A 20,711-nucleotide genomic window follows, 5' to 3' on the forward strand; every position below is an offset into this window, starting at 1 on the left:
TGTTGGGAGAAAACCTCCTCCTGAAAACTGCCACCTGGCCGTCACGTGAACTCTGCAGCGTGCCCACGTACGCGCACACACTAATGGAGATACATAAAATAAAAGCACGACGCCTGAGGAATCTGGATGTGGTGGTGTGCCCTGTAATCCCAGCACTCAGGAGCCGGAGGACAGTTTGTGGCTTGCCTGAGCTGCACGAGAAGAGAAGGGGGGGAGGGAGGGCGGAAAGAAGGAAAAGAGAAAGAAAACAGAAAAGGGGGGGGGGGGCAAGAAAAGGCTGCCTTTTCTCACCGTGCACTTGGATAACCTTATGCTGCTCTCTGGGAAGCAAGGCGACAGGTGCAGGCCCAGGGGCCGTGGTAGGAGTACCAACCGAGGCCCTAGCATGGCCCGCTCCGGCCTTTTCAGCAGCACACCTCTTCCTCTGGGGGCCACCAGCTGTGTCTCGCCTGGCTCATCAGTGCCTTCTCCGTGTCTCACCTGGTTTCTCAGCTCATTCATGCCATCTGGGCAGGAGGAAGAACGAGCTGGCCCCACCTCACTGCGTCCTTCAAGAGGCTGATAAAGGGCACCGGGCTGAAGCGGGGCTGGTTCAACCAAAGGTCTTCTGACTTGCCTGGACGCTGATCCCTTGCTTGTCCCCAGCTCTACATGGTCGGCTCTCCCCTCATGGAGGAGGAGGAGGACATGTACCTGGACCTCTTCCTGGACCCCTATACGGTTCAGGTGAGCCTGGCAGCCACATGGCTGAGAACCAGTGCCGGGGTTGCTAGTGCTACCTTGGGGAGTCTCTTTGAAAAGCCAAATCTTCCCTAAGAGGCAGGCTCCATCCAGGCTCTTCAGCTGATTACAGGGTTGTCAATTAGACACCCTAGCCATGAAGTTAGATGGCCTGGTCCTGCTGGCAAAGGGACATTCTGCCTGCAGTCACCTTGGGTTCCAGAGCTTCTCCTTTGCAAGGTTCAGGTCAGGCTCGGGGCATCTGACTTCTCCAACTGGTAGTGAACAACTAGGCTCGAGCTATGCCCCTGCCTCAGCTTCCAAGGCTTGAGCTATGCCCCTACCTCAGCTTCCATGGTAGCTGGAACTAACAGGTGTAGTCACCACCTATGATTCATGGTTCATAAGATTTTTTCAAACTTTTTCTGTCTCTTCTCTCTCTGCCTCTCTCTCCCTCCCCTCTTTCATTCTCTCTCCCCCTCTCCATCTCTCTCCCTTCTCTTTTCTCTCTCTCCCACCTCTCTGCCCTTCACCCTTTTTCCCTCTCCCGTTTCCTCCCCTCCTCCCCCCATTGTGAAGTGGGTCTCTTTCTGTAGCCTGGGCTGTCCTAGAACTCACTATGTAGACCTTCAGATTCACAGAGATCCATCTGCCTCTGCTTCCTGAGTGCTAAGATTAAAGGTATGAGCCAGTGCTATAGAGGCTGAAGCCAGCCTAGGCCATGATGAGACCCTAACTCCAAAACAAAAAAAAATCAATTTAAAATATTCTTAATATTTTGATCTCAGTAACCTATTTATCTGTTCTAAATTCACATAATTTTTAAATCTCTCATTTGACTAGAAAAAAGCAATTCTGAGTCTTTAATGAGTGCTGATCATCAATTAAGACTTCCAATAATCAAATGCTTACTCTAAAATGTGATTTTATGTGGCCACAGAGATGTGGCTCGGGAGTTAGGAATAAGTACCAATCTTGCCAACAACCTGAGTTTAGTTCCCAGCACCCATGTGTGTGACTCATGACTTTCTGTAACTTCAGCTCCAGGGAGATCTGATGTCTTCTAGATTTCTTAGGCACCTGCACTCAAGGGCACATATCACCTTCACAATATACATAGTGAAAAAAATAGTAAAGAAGTCCTTAAAATGTGAATTTAAGACCAAAAGGGCATTTACGTCAACGCTTGCAATTAAATAATAGAGTACAGCTGCTCTTCAATTTTATAGGCATCTTGCGTATCTATTACACAGCTGGTGTTAGGGGCAATTTAGCAGGCTTTAGCTGAAGTAGGAAGCACATTGTATGATAAATGCCTTTTCTATATTTTAAGATGTAGTTACAAAATATTTATTTGTTTTTATTTTCTGTGTATGAGTATATGTATGCACACCATGTCCTTGACGGTGCCCAATGAACAAGTCTGTAAGAGGATTTCAGATCACCTTGAACTGGAGTTACAGATGGTTGAGAGCAGCTATGTGGGTGCCAGGACCCATAGGTCTTCTAGAAGAGCAGTTAGTACTCTTATGAACATCTTTCCAGCTCTAACATATACTCTTCAGCATGCTGGAACTCTGTAGTAGAATCTCGGTAGTACTTTGTAGGAGACAGGGTTTGGATTTAAGCAATATTGAATCGCCTTTCAGACTGAAGCCGTTGGCTTCCTGCCATAGCAGAGTGCCCTTGGTGTAATACTAGTGTTTTAATTTTTGTTGTTGTTGTTGTTTTTTTTTTTTTTTGCTTTGTAAACTGCCTAGGATGCCTTTCCTCCAGCCATGTCTCATCTCTTCAGCCCAAGAGCGCCTTTAGATGTGTACCCACTCAATCTGTCTAATCCAGAGGCTGTGTTTAGTCCCCATTTTGGTGGAGTCAAAGAAACATCCAGTGACTTTTCATCTGTGGATCTAAGCTTCCTTCCAGATGAGCTTGCTCAAGACAGTAAAGACCAGGCTGTCACTGGAAACAGACATGAAACTGAGCAAAGTCGTAAAACTCAAGATCAGCAATGTCAGTTACAGTTGCCTGGTGGGGAGGACAGTGGGCTAAGCTTGAACAATGGCAGTTCACCAGGCTCCCATGCCCACCTGTACCCTGGTGGTGCTGCCTTCAACCAGCCCTCTCCAGAAAAATCAAGCTCTGATTCCTTACCTGTGGCATCCATAGTATCCATGACACCAATGAACCCTGTTCCAGAATGCTCTGGAATTGTGCCTCAATTACAGTAAGTGTCCTTGTTTTTAAAGTGAGGGATGCTTCTGGGTGCATAGTTTATATTTCAGAACATGAGAACAAATTTCAGGATAAAGGTGTAAGGAGGAGAATTTCAGCTTGCCTTATTTTTCAGTTCTTAATGGATCCTCGCTAATGACAGTCTGGTTACTTACAAAAGGAAGCACGAGTTCATGGTCTCCTAAGAGGAGGGTCAAGATTAACAACCACTTTCTTGAAAGATTGTATTGTGTATTCCAGAACACTGAAGTTGTTAACAATGGTAGTTACCGCTGGGTAAACACAAAGGATATGAAATTGAGTTTTGATTGCAAACTCCTTTGGATTTGTGGCTTCTGTTTTAGGATAGTGTTTTTTTTTTTTTTTTACTATAAGGTTAGGTTTTTATTATAAAATTATGTTTTCAAACTTTAGTTATGAAATGTAAGATGATGTGATTTTTAGCACGGTGTTGGGGTTTATGCTTTACTAAGGTCCACAATACTTGCATTTCGTCTTGAGAATTCTTCCCCTAGCAAGTTGCTAAGGGGAAATGAGTTAATGAAGCAAGTTAAGTTGGTGTTGAAACTATACCATTGTGATTTCTTGGGTTGGTTTGTTTGTTCAGGAATGTAGTTTCCACCGCAAACCTGGCTTGTAAGCTGGATCTGAGAAAAATAGCTCTGAGTGCCAAAAACACAGAATATAACCCCAAGGTAAGGCTCCTCAGGGGCCCTTTGAACCATGATCATCTTCTTTTTTTTAATTTATTTTTCAGTTTAAATTTAGATAAGAAACAAGGTTGCTTCACAAGTCAGTTCCAGGTCCCTCTCCCTTTCCCTCACCTCCGCCCGTGCCCTCCACCCAACCCCCCCATTATCCCCTCATTTCCCCAGGGAGGGTAAGGCCCTCCATGGGGGTGTCTGGAACCATGATCATCTTCTAAGCTATTTATTGTTCCTTGTATAGTGATGACATTGGCTCATTTCTTTATTTTCTAAAAATAAACTCTTAGTGAAAAGTTTTGTTAACTCATAAGGTTAACTATTTCATTTTTCATTTGGAAGTTATACAAGCATCCATTCTCAGTGCTGAATAAAGCAATAATTAAACAATACTGAAACTAGAACTTTCTTGTCATTCAAAAAGATTTTTCACTGTGTCTGTTTTCAGTTCAGTGGAACACTAGCTTGAATTATGATCACATTTGTGGGTTTTTTTTTTATTTTCGATGTCTTGCTATATAACCCAAGCTAGGTTTGAACTTGGAATCTTCCTGCCTCCCCTACCAAGATCCTGGATTGCTGGGATTATAGGACTGTGTAACCACATCTGGTTGGAAAGTCTATTTTTCTCAATGCTGCCTCACACAGCTGTCACTTTGTGTTTTCCCATTTTCAGTTTTTTTAAGACAAAAAAAATAAATTGAGCTGAGTTGATGGTGGTGTCACATGCCTTTAATTCCAGCATTTGGGAGGCATTTCTGTGATCTGAAGGCCAGTGGTCTACAGAGTGAGTTCCAGGGAAACCAGGACTGCACAGAGAAACCCTGTGCCAGTGGCAGTTGGTGGGGGGGGGTGCAAAATTGTTTATAAGACTCAAGCTTTTGCTTATTCATGGGTGATTCAGTGATTCCCCACCTTAAGATTTTCTGACTATGTAACCAAACTGGCCTCATTCTCAGAGATCTGCCGGCCCATGGCTGCTGACAGCCCTTTCATAAAATGAGTTCCTTGTGCCTCGCCCAGGGCAGACATTCTGTCTTCATTGGCGTCTTTGCTTACAGAATTTGCATTTGTTAGCTCCCCTCAGCATGTAATTTCTCAAAGTCTGTACTTTGTAGAGGAAGGCAGGGTTTGAAGCTAAGTCCTGTACTGGGAGTACAGAGAGGAGTAACACCTCACTAGCGCTGGAAAACAGTAGCTCAGATTCAGTGATGGAAGGTTTGTGGGTCAGATGATAAAGAATCACAATAGTAGGAGAGACGGTGTGAATCAAGTCTTTAGAGATCAAGTATTTGTGTTTGCTAGCATCTGAATTTAGTGTTACGTATTATCCAGACACAAAGTAGCTCTTATGTCTCACATGCCTGCTAGAGTATGGGTAGAAATAACTGGTGAGGCTGGCCATGGTGATACAAGCCTTATCATACTAGCATTTGGGAGGCTGAGGCAGGTGTATCTCTGTGAGTTTGAGGCCAGCCTCATGTACAAACTGAGTAAGGTAAGCCACACACACAAGAAAAAAAAAGGAAAGCAAAAGGATACAGTTGTGAGGTAGAATTCTTATGGTGGCAGCAATGATCCGTTGATTGTAATATTGGAAAAAATCATTCTATGCATATTTTATCCACCATCTACAGTTCCCCTGGCTTCTGTGGGAGCGAATGTATAGGACCTGTGTGGAATTGTACTTTACAGGCAAATTCTGGGTTGATGCTTGAGTTACCTTCAAATTTTAACAAAATGAGGATGAGAAGATAACAATTGCTGGGCATGGTGGTACATGTTTTTAATCCCAGTTCTTGGGAGGCAGAGGCAGGCAGATCTCTGTGAGTTCAAGGTTAGCTTGGTCTACATAGCAAGTCATAGCCAGAGTCTACCCTGCTGGGGTGACATATTGAGATCTTATCTCCAAAACACAAACAAAAGGAAACAAACTAGGTTGTGTCTTTGTGTGGTGCATTCATTGCCTCTTGAGAAGTCGGGGTGGGATTACGAGCCTTTTTGCCTGAATCATGTAGTGAGAACGTGCACGTTTCTCTCTTTATGAATACCAGGGAAAAATGATAGTTTAGTAAGCACACGGGAAGCATTAATAAGCTCTTATTCACTCCCTGGGTTTTTGGTGTTTCGGGTTCAAATTGCTATTGGTTGTCCCAGCTTGAAGTGAGAAGTGATCCACGATCTTTTGGAGTATGTGCCCCCTTCCCAAGAGGTGGTCTTTGCACAGAGCCCACTCCAATTTCATTATTGGCTTGATGGGTGAAGGAAAACTTGGAGAAGTGAATGTGTAGGACCAATACCAGGTCATTTAGTGCCATGCCATCGTGATAGGGTGACTCAAGGTCTTTAGTGTCCTTTAGGGGTTTATCAATGAGCAGGCCTGGGAACTCACATTGAAAAGGATTATAAAGGCTGGGACTCGATGAAACAGAGTTTCTCTTTATCTTTAGCATGCCTGTTATGTATATTGTGTTCTGTATTTAGTTGCCTTGGCATATCCTAGACTATTGACAATAACATACTTCTCTGTGGTGGGATTTAGCTATGGGGCTTAGGCTGTTCTTAAACTTGGAGTCCTCCTGTCTCAGTCTCCCAAGTACTGGGATTATAGGCACGTATCACATTGGGCTCATATTTTTTTGTTTTGAGAGGAGATGAGATCTCATGTATTCTAAACTGGCCTCAAACTTTAAATGCAACCAAGGGAACCCCCCAACCTCCAGAGAGCTGGGATTCCAGGTGCAACACCAAACCTGGATCATCCCAGGCTGAGAGTCAGATCCAGGGCTTCATGTGAGCTGGGAAAACACTGCCCACAGAGCCATAGCCTCAGCTAGTCATCTGGACTCTTACATTTTCAAAAGAATACTGTAAGAGAAAGGGGGAGTATGTTGATGTAAATATAACTAGCTATGGTTTGATATTGTATCTTTACCAAGTTCTGACAGTGTTGGAGGTTAAATTCTTCATTTCTTGTTTATTAAATGAGGCAACAATAGGCTTGATAGTCTTGTTATATGTATAAATGAGAGAAAATCAAAGTTCCTAGCATCAGACCTTAAATATAACAGATGCTCTAATTTTAGGTGTTAGTTTAGAAACAGCTATATAATTTTATAATTATAATTTTTGTTAACCTGGGACAATAAGATCCAGACATTGTTCAGTCTCCTCATGATTTGCATATACAGTCCAATTTTCAAACTTGGCCACTGTTAACTCCCAGTAGAGAGTAATTCTCCCATTGGCTTTGGTGTGCAGAGGTTTGCTGCGGTCATAATGAGGATCCGAGAGCCACGGACAACAGCCCTCTTATTTAGCTCTGGGAAGGTGGTCTGCACCGGAGCCAAAAGGTATGAGGATGGGGTTCCCACCCCGACCCCATGGGCAACTCATGATGTAAGAAAAGGAGCTTAGCATTTGTGTGAAAACTCATAGTAGGAGCAGCGTGTTTTTCTCTGTCATACAGTTAATGTGGGATTAGAAGTTCTTAAGTGGTGGCACATGCCTTTGATCCCAGTACTAGTCAGGCAGACCTCTGTGAGGTCAAGGTCAGCCTGGTCTACAGAGTGAGTTCCAGGATAGACTCCAAAGCTACAGAGAAACCCTGTCTTAAAAAACAAAGTTCATAGTCTTACATTTAATACTAAGCTGTATCTCACACTTTATAGTCCCCAATATTTGGTTAAAGTTCAGGGAACTTAACTGGACTAGAGGAGCTTGTTTTTAAAAACAAGTTGAGAACCGCTCCTCTACAGCATGTTCTGTCTTAAGGGAGTGCCCAATAGCTCTGCTGTCCACTGGGGTAGCCACTGGTTACTATGACTGTTAAGAAGAGGAAATAGGGCTGGAGAGATGGCTCAGCCGTTAAAGGCTAGGCTCACAACCAAAAAAATATAAGAAGAGGAAATATTTGGACTGGAGAGATGGCTCAGAGGTTAAGAGCACTAGTTGCTCTTCCATAGCTCCTGAGTTCAATTCCCAGCAATCACATGGTGAGATCTGGTGCCCTCTTCTGGCCTGTAGGCATACATGCAGGCAGAATAGTGAATACATAATAAATAAATCTTAAAAAAATAGGAGATATTTGAATTAGTTGAATAAACAGGTTTAGAATCTTGTTTCAGTTTAAGAATTTTTTTCAAACTACCAATCAGTATCCAAATTACACTTATAGACCCATGGTCTTTATTTTTCACATTGAGTTCTTCTCATGTACCTAAACGAGACTCTGGGCCTTCTATTCTACTGGTCTGTGGATCTCTGATCCCAGAAACCTCCATTCCTAAGTAATTCTAGGACAACTGTGTAAGATATATGTAGGAATGTTCTTTTAGCACAGTTTAAAACTGGGAATCCATATTAAGTATCTCAGGAGGGGTTTTGATTTAAGTCACAAACTGGAATTGTACTATATGTATGCACACATTGAGTAGTGTCATGGCATGAGATTGGTTGGGGGCAGACAAAATTGTAAGTTCATTATCTAACTCTGTGTTCATATCACATACATTGTATCTTTCTGGAATTTGGAAGCCAAATTCACATGGTAATAGTGAGTTCAGATAGAGACACAGGTTATCTGAATCTCTTTGGCTCCTGAGTTTTGCATAATGAGTTTTAAGCCTTTTGTTTATACAAGAGAGAGCATTATTATTGTCCAAACTCTATGAAAACCTATTTTCTGTAATGATAAGGATGAAGGATACATATTTGCTTAGGGATATGTGCAAAAGGCAAAATTCAAATAATTTTTACCATCTGTGATGAAACTTTAAGGTTTTAAATCTATTCTCTAATGTTGACACAATGGATTTGTGTAGACCTTGGGCTGTGGTCAAAATAGGAACCCATATGTGAAATTTCCAGCGAAGCAAGCCTTCCTTTACTAAATGCCTTAACTCCATTGCTAACTGGGGTATAGTCTTGCTAAGCCATGTCAGGAGTTAGAAGTGGGTGGGGGGAACCAAGGATAACTGAAGTAATGGGCATGACCCAATTCACTTAAGAGGACTGCGAGGGGCCTAGAGACGAGAGCACACACTTCGCTCGTTCAGGCAAGCTGAGTCAAAGCGGCTTTCCTTTTACAAACTGCTGGTTTACAACTTAAAGGTAGGCACACCCCACAAGGAAAGCTGTGTTCACAGAATTGGCTCACAATGCCCCCAGTCCAGCAGCCCCTGCCGCTCACTGTTGTTAGGGTAGGTGAACAATGTCGGGAGAAAACTACAGGCCCAAGTCCTGGGACTTCACATTCTCTGACATGAATTTGGGGTTGAGCATTTGAAGAATGTAGCTGCAAATTTTGATACATTTTCTCTCATGCTGAGTGTGAGAAAGCTGTGAAAAACTGGGCAAGTTTTAAAGAATTTAGATTTGTTTTTGACAATTCGTTTCATAAAGACCTAAGTCTATGCCACTCACTTGGCACATATCTGTCTTCCTTGTGCTGGGTAGATTTTTTTGCATGTTTTTGTACTTACTTTTGCTCCTATACAAATGGCTCACACACTTTTAGGCCAGAGAAGTCTGCAGGCTGTAGTGAGTACCAGAAGCACTTAGACGACTACAGACAGCAATTTGCTGGTCCCCAGACAAGAGTGTCTGTGTGTCAGAGGTCACACCTGAGTCATGGCCCCTCTAACAAGAGTTTAGGTCTGAGGACACACTTTGAGAAATAGTGCAGAAGTTAAGTCTTCCAATAACATTTCAAACAAAAGTATGTTATAGATGAGATGATCAATCAAAGTCATAGATGAGTTTGGGTGAGTTCAACAACTAATTGTACCAGACATTTAATGAGACACTGTGCACAAAGGTAGAGGAGGGAGATCCTTCTCATGGAGCTTCACTTTTTTTTTAAATTTTATTCCTGTGACTCTGGGAACCAAATCCAGAGTCTTACACATGTTAGGCAAGTGCTGTCACTGAGACACACCCCAGCCCACAGTCATACAGCTACACTAAAAGATGGACATAGGACATGTAGTAGAGATATGGTCTGAAGCATGGGCTACGAATACAACACAAATAGTAAAAGAGACGGGGTGGATAAGATGCCTAATCAACCAGGTTTATTAATAGGGGATGCAGTTTATTAACTAGGTGTGATGATGCGTGTCTGTAGTTCCAGCACTTGGGAGACTGAAGCAGGAAGATTGCACAAGTTACCTACTAGCCTGGCCTATAGAGCCAGACCCTATGCCACAAAACAATAGAAAAGCATCTTTAATTATGCTTGCATCTCCCCAGTGAAGAGGAGTCTCGACTGGCAGCGAGAAAGTACGCTCGAGTGGTGCAGAAGCTCGGGTTCCCTGTCAAATTCTTCAATTTTAAAATTCAGAACATGGTGGGAAGCTGTGACGTGAAGTTTCCCATCAGGCTGGAGATTTTGGCGCTAACCCACCGGCAGTTCAGTAGGTAGGTATGATGGCTTTCAAGCTTAACCTCACACTTGCTAAGCTGTAGCAGGTATAAGATTCAGGCTGTTAGCCAGTAGAGCCTCCATGGGACCGAACTAGGCTCTCTGCATGCGGGAGACAATTGTGTCGCTGGGTCTGCTTGAGAAGCCCCTGACCTCAGGACCAGTATCTATACCTGGTGCATTAGCTAGCTTGTTGGAGCCCATTCCCTAGGGTGAGATGCCATGCTTAGCCTTAATGCAGGGAGGAGGGCGTTGGTTCTGCCTCAACTTAGTGGGCCAGCCTTTGCTTGACCCCTCATTGGAGCCCTTACCCTGTGGAAGGAGTAGGTGAAGGGATGGGTAGAGGGGGAAGGTGAGGGAGATGGGAGGAAAAACTGTGGTTGTGGAATGCAAAATGAAATTAAAAAACAATAAACTTTAAAAAAAGAATCAGGCTGAGATCCCATCTAGTCATGTTTATTTGGGAGGGGCCGTCTTTTGTGCAGCTGTAACTGCCTCAGCAGTGCTGTATTTACAGTATCCTTAGCCTAAGGGAGCATTCTAGTCTTCCTGGCTTCTTTAATCCTAATCTACACAGTCAGACTGGCTCCTTGGCTTCATCTCAGCCCTCAGAGACTGCTCTGGTTTCGGAGAGCAATACCACACCCTCCACCCCTGGATATATGTCTGGGTTAAAGTAGCTGACCTAATGTAGCATGGCAGATGCTTTTACACTCTCTTGGCCAGTTCAGTCTCATTCCAACCTTTTGCCTCCTCTGAGAGTGAACAGTGAGTCTGTCCCATCAAGTGGAGAAGGGGCAGTGGAAGGGGTTTTGTTGGCTTTCCTTTCAGATCCAAACGTTATGAACGTTTAAACGTCTGGACTTTCCTTAACTGCCAAGCTGTAGTTTATTCTGAGATTTAGCTTGGGTAATGCTTTCTTCCTCCCTCTGTTTATCTCCACTCTTCTGCACGGTTTGCTTACTGAGGGACTATGGTATCTGTCATGTCTTTTTATTTTTCAAAAGTCAGTTCAGTGGACCTCTTCCTCATGCAGCATACATCACCTCTGTGTGTGTTTTCTTTCCTAACCTGAGGTAATTTATATAGTACTTGTTCCATTTTAAGTATGTGTACACATTATATCTTCCAGTTTCTTGAGCCACAGGACTCCAGTCTCCCTTCTCAGAACACACAAATGAGGTTCACCTCAACTTGGAGCGCAGCCGAGGTAGACTCCTTGCTCTCCTTTCAGGCCAAATGGGGCTCAACACATGTGCAATTCTCCTTCCTTTTCCCCCTTCCTTTCTCAACAACAGAGAGATTGCAGTTGACAGTGAAAGTCATTGTCACCGTTTTCACTTTCCAAAAAGCAGAGTTGCCAGAAGAGCAAGATCAGAGTCAGCTGCCTGGCTTTCATCTTCTTGAAGAGGCCCCCACCAGTCTCTAGGTCCTCGTTGGTCATGGTTATGAGCTCAGTCACTTTTGTTTTGTATGACTGGAAAGTGTACTTTGTATTCCAGAGACTGTCTCTTTCTGATCTGGTGCTGGTCTCCCTCAGAAGAATTCTGTCAGGCCTCCATCCACAGGACACAGATCTCAACTGCGCTCTCTTTCTGTGTGTGTGTGTGTGTGTGTGTGTGTGTGTGTGTGTGTGTGTGTGTGTGTGTGTGTTCTCTTCACATTGGGTACCTTAAGGATACTTTTCTATGCAGAGAAAGGGATTTGTTTTTAGTTTTCTTTTTTTCCGATGCCTGTAGCTTTCAGGAAACATCACACTGATTAGTCATGATCAGTGTCAAGTGTGCCTTATGTTTAAACCTCAAGTTCATCTTTAATTTAGGGTCCGAAAGTGTGCATGTCAACATGTAATACAGGTGTGTCCTGGCTTTGTATTTAGTTTTGAAATAAGGTCTGGCTGTGTCATCAGGGTGGCCTCACACTATAGCAACCCTCTTGTCTCAGTCTCCTGAGTGCTAGGATAACAACCATGCATCACCATTTCCTGGGTGCTGAACCTGGGGCCTCGTGTCTCTTAGGCAAGTGCTCTACCACTGAGCTACATCACCGCTGCAGCCTCTCCCTTGCTACTTTCTCTGTCAATCTGTGTCTCAATCCTCTTTATAGGTTTCTGTGAGCATTTTCCCTTCTGTTTTAAACTCAGAAATATGCTGACAGTAATTACTCGTTAAGGGTCTAAAATCCAGGTGAGTATTGTTGGTAGCAGATGAAAAGGTTCTACTGGCCACCTAGGTAACCTTAATCCCTTGCCCACATGGAGTTTGCTGACTAACATAAAGGCAAACTGTCAAGGTAAGTGCTGAACTGTGGAAGTCACTATGGAGCTAAGACTGCTCTTTGTGCAATGGGACCCTAGCAGGGTGCTCTGTGTATGTAGATTTGGAGTCAGGGAAGTGCTTCTGGAGAGGTGACACTGGAAGTTGAACTGGCCAAGGGCTAGTCAGGTGTTTGCTATTTACTCTCTAGGATGGTCTCTGTCCTCCCTTTCTCTGGGATGCAGCCCTCTTTTATTTATGCTTATACACAGGATAAGTGACACATCTCTAACTAGGAGCTCATCATTTAAAAAAGGTGGTTTGGAAAGTGACCTCCATACTCTTTGCGAGTGTCACCTCCTCGATGGGATCACCTTTCTGTTCTCAGCAAGGACTGCTACAGTTTTATTTGCTGAAGAAGTGCAGGTGCTTGTGGTGTGGTTCATCCTCTACACATGAAGGTTTGGGTAGATCCTAGTATATTTCTTTTCAGATGTCTTGTTTTCCTTCTGTCTGTTCCCCATCTCCACCATTTCCGTGGCTCTTCACCCTTCTCTGGGATGGAATGTGGAAACAGAATTCTTAAACCCTATCCTTTACTTCATGGAGACCCAGCACATATTTTCTAGCAAGTCTGAGTGAATATTACATGTTTGATACAATGCAGTCTGGTCCCTTTGTATAGCAGCTGTCCAAAGACAGGTAGCTGTGGTCTTGAACTACCTTTAGGTTCTACTTGCTAAAAATGTTTAGCAAGTTATACATTCTTAATGTTGGGAATTTGGAAAATCCAGAAAAATGTGCTTATGCTGTTACCGGCAAGCTTTAGCTGAGTGATAAAAGGCAGAAAACATTTAACTAACAAGATCTTCAACTATCAAATATGATGCTGAAAGTTAACCTCAATTTCTAATGATCTAGCATTATTTACAAATGAGAAAGACAATATAATAAAACGTTAGCACTTAAGCTTAGCATGGTCACTGGGTGGCAGTGGCACACGCCTTTAATCCCAGAATTCAGGAGGCAGAGGTAGATGGGTCTCTTGAGTTTGAGGCCAGCTTGGTCTACAAAGTGAGTTCTAGAACAGCCAGGGCTACCCAGAGAAACCCTGTTTTTAAAAACAACAACCAACAAACAACCCAAACCCAAACCCAACCAACTAAACAAACAAAAGAAGCTTGGGTATGTTGGTATTTGCCTAGAATTGAACTTCTAGAACTCAGGAAGCAGAGGCACGAAGACCACAAATTTAAGGCAGCATATGAAGGGCTGGGCCAGTCTTGGAAACATGTGGAGGTACCCTGTTTAAGAAACGAATAAAATGTAATAACTCTTGAGATAGTCTCACTGTGTATCCCAGACTTGCACTTTCAATCCTCCCTTGGCTTTCCACATGCTAGAATTACAGGCATATGCCGCCAGGTCAGGCTCATCCAAAAATTCTGTTTTTGACTATCTTAAGTGTATGCTAAGGGTAAGGGTTGTAGCCTAGTGTCATAGCACTTGCCTAAAATGTGTGAGGTTCTAAGTTTAATCCTAGCATGAAAAAAAGATGTCTCCACTTAAGATATTATTCCTTTTTTCCTCAATATGTTTTTATTTAAATTAGAAACATGAATGCTTCACGTGTAATCCCAGCTCCCTCTCCCACCCATCATCCCTTATCCCTCCATCAGCTCCCCTCCAGCCCCCCCAATCCCCATATAATTCCCCAGGGAGGGTGAGGCCCCCCTTGGGGGAATCTCCAGAGTCTGTCATTTCATCCAGGCCAGGACCTAGGCCCTTTCCCATGTGTCCAGGCTGAGAGAGAGCATCCCTCTATTCGGAATGGGCTCCCAAAGTTTATTCATACGCCATGGTAAACACTGATCTACTACCCAAGACCCCAGAGATTTCTGAGGCCTCCTCACTGACACTACATTCATGGAGTCTGGATCAGTCCCCTATTGGTCTCTCAGCCATCAGTCTGGGGCTCAAGAGCTCCCCCTTGTCCGGTCAGCATCAAGACATTATTCTTACTGAGATAGCTGAAAGGTTTTTAGTAAAATGGCACATTTTACAACTGTGATATGAAGTTTAATGTGTGGGATCTTGAATGTTCTAGGAAAGTAGTGGACAATAGTGTAATTTATCACTTTATGTCTCAGCAGTTATGAACCCGAACTGTTTCCTGGCCTTATTTATAAGATGGTAAGACCACAGGTGGTGTTGCTCATCTTTGCCTCTGGAAAAGTTGTGTTGACAGGTAAATTTAAGGTTATTATCTCACATTCAAAATGTAAAGTGATGTGTGTGCTTTGCTTGTCCTCCATAACAAGGTAACTTTTGCTGTACTGTGGAAAATAGTAAAGGGGATATGACCTCATTCAACGATCTCAATTCTTAAAATGATACATTTTCACGTATTACTTGATGTGTGTTTTTATCTTGCCATCCTGCTTTATATCGACCATTATTGTGCATGAAGCTTAACTTGCTGCTTCAAACTCTTCAAGGAGGCTTCCTAATAAAGCTGCACAGTGTTCCTACAGATTTTCTGTAAAGGCCAAACATTAAATATTTAGAATTTGTGGCCCCAAGAGTCTCTGCTGGAACTGGCATCATATAGAGGCTTTGGACTGTGAGTTATGTGACTATGGGAATATGTGACTACAATTTAAGTGTGTCACATAATAGTACTCTTTTATTTTCTCCCAATCACTTAAAGATATAGTCATTCTTGTGTCACAACTGACACATACAGTCACTACTCTGGCTTTGCCAGGTGCCCTATACTTCCTGAGTCCTGTTCTAACAGGTTACTGAGTAAAATTTGTCCTCCATTATCAGATACTTCTATGTTCCTTCATGCTTGTTACTTATAAATAGGGCAATCATTTGGCTATCTTATTTGGGGACAATTATTAGTGCAAGTGCTCAGAAGCTGAAGTTTTGTTTAAATATATTACTGCTTTCAAAGTTTTTAGTATAAATTTCCAAATTCTTTTATATCAAACCTTCCTTCCAACAGGGTATCTAAACATCTTTTGACCAAACTTCCAGCAGCAGAAGACTGGATATGGTAGTATTAACCTTTGGTGCTACCTCTTGGGTAGAAGAAGCAGGCAAATCTCTGAAAAAAGAGGTCTGCCTGGCCTGCACAGTTCCAGACCACCAACCAGAGTTACATAATAAGACTCCCCTCTTTGCCTCCCCCACAAAACTTAGCTAGTTCAAGTCATTGTATTGGTGGTTGGTGTGTCACCTGGCTAAAATATGGAGATGCATTCACAAATCTGATGTCCAAATGATGGACCCTTAATTTTTCGTACCTACCAGGTACATGTACTGTTGTTAGGATGCCAGTACCTATCTGGCAGCAATCCAGCCCTGTGGAGACAGATGGTGGAGTTATATGTTGCATTGGATCTCACTGAACCAGAAGATAAGCCATATGTACTTAGACTAATTCTCCAGTGTCCCTGATCCTGTTGTATATTCTTCAAGGACCATAAAGTGGCCTAGGTTTTTGTGAAGTGTTGTGGTTTTCAAGGGACTTCACACAGATGTTAGTGTACATAACCCCCTCCCTACTCTGTGATAAGGCTTTCTGTCTTTCTGGTAAGGAACTGCCATTTGGGCTCTTACTCAATTTCAAGCTGGTCCTTTCTGAACGGAGCACAGGTGGTATTCGGTTGGTAGCTTCTGGTGTAAAGGAATGAACACTGGCTGCATGTCTCCTTCAATGCTGCTTCATGATTTAGGTAACTTCAATTTCTTGGGCCTCTCTTCTTTCATTTATGAAATAAAGGGAACTGTACACTCGATTGTGTTGGAAATCATTGTTGCTAAAGTAAAATACTGGCTGTATTTCTGCTTCCCAGGGGTCTCCAGGTGGTATGTTCTTCATGTTTGAATGCAGTGCTCATGGGTACAGTATTTTATATAAAGTCTTACAGAAAAAGCAAATCAGAGTTTATCCCAAATGCCGAGCCTGGATGCCCTGTTCCTCAAAAATCCGTAAAAAGAATGTCTACCCTGGGGTTTTCTTTGCTGTGCATGCTTGCCTCACCTATTACATGCAGTTTTCTGACTCACCTATCACATGCCATTCTCTGATGGCGAGAAGCCTATTCCTGATACAGGTGTTCACAAGCCAGAGGCAAGTTCTTCGTCAGTGGCCTTGTACTCTTTGGTGTTCCCATCTCACTATTCTGTTTACATAAAACTGATCTCTTTGGAAAGGGAAACTTTAGTATTCTAACTCTGATAAGACTTTGAGGGATTTCCCACCCCAAAGGTGCAGAATTTCTCTTATCTTTCAGTAAAAGGTGAAAGATTTGTACACCAGAGTGTATCTTTTAATAACTTTTTCCTCCCTCTTCTGTCTTTCAGGATGTGGACCTAAATTGTAAACTCCTTACTTAGCAAGGAATGAATGAATGAATAGATAAATAAGTAAATAATTTTGCCATTAGCAGCCAAAAAATAAATTAGACTTACAAGACTTCCTCCTCACTTTTTTTTTCTCCTTTTAAAAATTTAAATTAGGAACAAGCTTGTTTTACATGTCAATTCCAGGTCCCTCCCCCTCCCCTCCGCCCCTGCCTCCCACCGACCCCCATCCCATCCTCTTTCTGCTCCCCAGGGAGGGTGAGGCCTTCCATGGGGGATCTTCAAAGTCTGTCACATCATTTGTAGCAGGGCCTAGTTCCTCCCCGTGTGTCTAGGCTGAGAGAGTATCCCTCTATGTGGAATAGGATCCCAGAGTCCATCAGCCACTAGTGTCTGTTGTCTGGGTTTACCTATTTTGGATGTTTCATTTAAATGTAACTGTTCCTACCTTTTTGGGGTGTGTGTGTGTGTGTGTGTGTGTGTGTGTGTGTGTGTGTGTGTGCCTGGATTTGTTTCAACTGTTGAGGCATGTCCGAAGTTTGTACTGTTTATGACTGAATGATACTCTATTGTGAGCATACACTGAGATTTTTATTCATCAATAGCCATAGAGGTTGCTTCACTTTTTATTATTATAACTGCTGTTGCAATTCCGGTCTTCACTGTATTTCTGCTTTTAGTTTTGTTGAGGGGTTTACTTGAGTGGAATTATTGGGTTGTGTGCTGATCCCTTAACTTTTGAGCAGCACCCCAACTTGAGGGCTGAACCCTAGTTTACAGTCCTCTAGCAGCGCAGAGGTTACTGGACTCCACATCCTGACTGTCAGTTGGTTTTTTCTTTAGTAAAAAGCATTACAGCTCATCCTTGATCTGGTTGATCTTTTTGAATCTTCTCCCTCATTAGACCTGGAGCTAAGCCATATAATCACTCTCAGATTTCCTTCTTTCTTCCTTGCAAGCTCTGCATCTCTGAAGAAAGGGTTCTATGACTTCAGATATTCCAAATTATTTACATACTTAGCAGGCTGTTTGTTTTTGAAACAGTCAGCTCTGTAGCTCAGGAGGGCTTTGAACTTATGATGCTCCTGCTTCAGCCTCCCGAGTGATAGGTTATAGGCATGTATCACCACACCTGGTGCCAACCATTTTTTTTGTTTCTTCCATTAACCTCCTATCTTTGCTTTCTGCCCACAAATACACCAGATAGAAATTCCTGTTTAGCTGAAACTCCAATCGCACATAAGAAGAACCAGTCCGTAACACTCAATGGGTTGCCCCCTATCCACCTTTGAAGGTGGAAAGGGTAGTGATTGATGGTTGCTGGTGAGAGATAAGTGGGAACTGACTGTCCAATCTGTTTTTAGTGGTCTAAGTGTATATAGTCATATTAGGTATCAGCAACTGTTACCTATAAGACTCAAAGAATGAAAATGATATACATCTTTCCTCTGATTACATCCTATGTGTCAAAGTTGGGAACTCTTAGAATAACTAGCTTGTCTGATACTATGAAGACAAGACACTAACAAGAAATGAGTGGATCCAAGGAAGTCATTTTTGCTACTAGCTAACTTCACAGGTGCTGGGAATGTAACTCTGTCATTTTGTAGCACACTTGCAGAACATTCCATTTTTCTTTACTGGGCCTTGTATTATCAAAGACAACATCCATAGAGAGGAAATGCTAAAGGAATATTTGTCCTATGGAATGTGATTTGGTGAGACTATGGTTATAGTGCCCCTCCTCCAATTCTTTTATTAGAAAGACATGCCACCTATCTCTAACAACTGAAGAGGTATTATCTAGAAACCATCAAAAAACCCCACATCATTGTAATCCTAGCACTGGGTGGCAGACATAGATGGATCTATACTGAGGTCACCCTGGGCTGTTTAGCTAGAGACCATGCTCACCCTCCAAAAAAAGCTCAGTAATTTAATATGGTGAAATGAAATTTTAGCATTAAAAATGTTTTTGTTGTTGTTATGTTAAAATTTATATACACTTGGATTTCTTTATAGGTGCCAAAGAGCGTTCTGAGATCTACGAAGCATTTGAAAATATGTATCCTATTCTAGAAAGTTTTAAGAAAACCTGAGTGTATCATTGGATTTTTCATATTGTAGCAATTTGGATATATGCTTAAGCATAGCAGAGAAAGAGTGGGTTTTTTCTACACATGACTGTAGAAGTCTCCCGTGCTGTCCAGCAGTCCCTGTTATTATGCTAATAGGATTGTGTTTCTAGTTTGATTTTTGCTTTAGCTTGGAAATGGTGTCTGCTATGTAGCCCAAAATGTAGTTTAATTTATTACAAGGTGATTCTGTGTCAATAATCACTATTAAAAAATGAAAATTTCTTACTCAAAGATGACTGTTGTATGTTACTTAATTATTAAAACATTTCAGGCTTTTCCAGACTGAGGCTTTATTTTTAAATATGTAATGTATTAAAATGTGTCTCTGAAGGCAGTGATACATCTAGATACTATCAGTAGAAAATCATGTTTAGTTTTTTGTTATTCTTTTTCTATTTGAAGTATAAAAGAAATGGAATCCAGACCCTTTGGTATCAGATACTGTGAAAATTGCCTTGGGGGAGTCAGTGAAATATCTCGAACCTTAAAATCCTTTGTTTGAAATGACCATATGAAATTGTTCTCCAGTTGCCACCAGCCTCGGTTATTTTGTTTTTTGCTTGTTTGTTTGTTTTTTTTTCTGTATTGTTTTTCTCTGTATTGTTTTGGAGGCTATCGGTCCAGCCCGGCCTCGAACTCACAGAGATCCGCCTGCCTCTGCCTCCCAAGTGCTGGGATTAAAGGCATGCGCCACCACCGCCCGGCTTATTTTGTTATTATACTAACAGCATTGTGTTTGCTTCCTTGTTTGGTTTTTCAGAAATCATTCTGGTTTAGGGAATCGTTTGGGCTTTTTTGATTACTTTCCTAATACTATCTGATTGCATTTAAACAGACCCTGGAGAAGGAGCCAAGAGTTCAGGCCCAAGATCTAGGTAGGTTGTGGTCACCAGAATTTGATGATGGACACGGGAAGACTGACAGTCTGCTTTCTTGTGACCCAGGCTCTAGGCCACACATGGCTACTGATATTGTCCTTTCTAAGGTAGACAAGCCTGCAGGTAGAATTCATGAGAAATGTCTCTTGGTTCCTAGGAGGCAGCTCTGAGCGATGGCTGTGTGATCTGGGGCAGAGATTCAGAGCTTGCATCAGTGGACAGCCTGCTGAAGGAACCCTTGAGAATCACTTGTCCAAGTGGAACTACAGCTCCCTTTCTCTGGTCTCCACAATGGTTCAGAGGCACAACCAACAACCTGATATAAACCCTCTCTCTCTCGAAAGAAACTTAGGGAAGTCAAGTCCATATTCTCTTAAAGCCTGGCACAGGGGGTATAGAAGGACAAAGGCCACTAGAACTCAGATTTCTGGCTTTGCTGGTGGCACATGCCTGTAATCCCTTTGCCCAGGAGGCTGCTACAGAGCAGGTTTGGGACTGTAAGACAGCACAAGCTCCATAGAAGGCACTATCCATTAAAATAAGATTTCAAAAATCTACAACTTTGATTTGCACCTTTGGCATGTTTTTCATTGATGTGCTCGTAAAGTGTTAGGCTGCAATAGGTTTTTGTATTAACTCTTTGGACATTATGGAGACACCACAATCATATCCACAACTGGGTGAAAATCAGGCAGAGATTAAGGGGTTTTCATCAAATCTCACAGCAATTAAGGAGGAAGATGAGCCAAACTTCAAACTAGCCCCTGAGATGGAACTTCCAACTTTGCTTCCTGCAGTTTTAACCAAACCTCAAAGTATCTTTAGCAAATAAAATTAATTGTTCCATTCCACACCATATGCAGAGGATAGAATCCTTGGAACACCCTGTTACTATGCTTTAAAAAACACAAAGGCATCCACGTGGCTCAGCAGGTGTTACAGCCCTGCCTCTGGAGAGCGCTGAGGAGGACACTGGGTGCCCA

At 42.6% G+C, this 20,711-nt stretch overlaps 1 protein-coding gene across 5 annotated transcripts; it reads left to right on the top strand.

The window, feature by feature from the left end:
* Positions 1-588: 588 nt before the first annotated feature.
* Tbpl2 (TATA-box binding protein like 2) lies at positions 589-20,283 on the top strand. Of its 5 annotated transcripts, XM_040744876.1 has the most exons (8): positions 589-726; positions 2,481-2,944; positions 3,560-3,647; positions 6,918-7,009; positions 9,909-10,076; positions 14,486-14,583; positions 19,686-19,725; positions 19,886-20,010. In XM_040744876.1, the coding sequence occupies exons 1-8, from the start codon at positions 652-654 to the stop codon at positions 19,896-19,898; spliced, it is 1,038 nt and encodes a 345-aa protein (XP_040600810.1). In that variant the 5' UTR covers positions 589-651; the 3' UTR covers positions 19,899-20,010. The 5 variants fall into 5 exon arrangements, with proteins under 5 accessions (XP_040600810.1, XP_040600807.1, XP_040600809.1 ...); XM_040744873.1 differs by lacking the exon at positions 19,686-19,725 and having other exon boundaries at positions 19,886-20,283; XM_040744875.1 differs by lacking the exon at positions 19,686-19,725 and having other exon boundaries at positions 14,489-14,583; positions 19,886-20,283.
* Positions 20,284-20,711: the final 428 nt, after the last annotated feature.

The sequence above is a fragment of the Mesocricetus auratus genome, unplaced genomic scaffold (genome assembly GCF_017639785.1).
Source record: "Mesocricetus auratus isolate SY011 unplaced genomic scaffold, BCM_Maur_2.0 Super-Scaffold_100004, whole genome shotgun sequence".
NCBI lineage: Eukaryota > Metazoa > Chordata > Mammalia > Rodentia > Cricetidae > Mesocricetus > Mesocricetus auratus.

Excerpts from the sequence above, each read along its gene's own strand:
- Tbpl2 (XM_040744873.1), top strand. The coding sequence starts at position 652 with ATGGTCGGCTCTCCCCTCATGGAGGAGGAGGAGGACATGTACCTGGAC. Across the intron at positions 727-2,480 it reads TGGACCCCTATACGGTTCAG|GATGCCTTTCCTCCAGCCAT; the intron begins GTGAGCCTGGCA and ends TAAACTGCCTAG. Across the intron at positions 14,584-19,885 it reads TGGAAAAGTTGTGTTGACAG|GAGGCAGCTCTGAGCGATGG; the intron begins GTAAATTTAAGG and ends CTTGGTTCCTAG.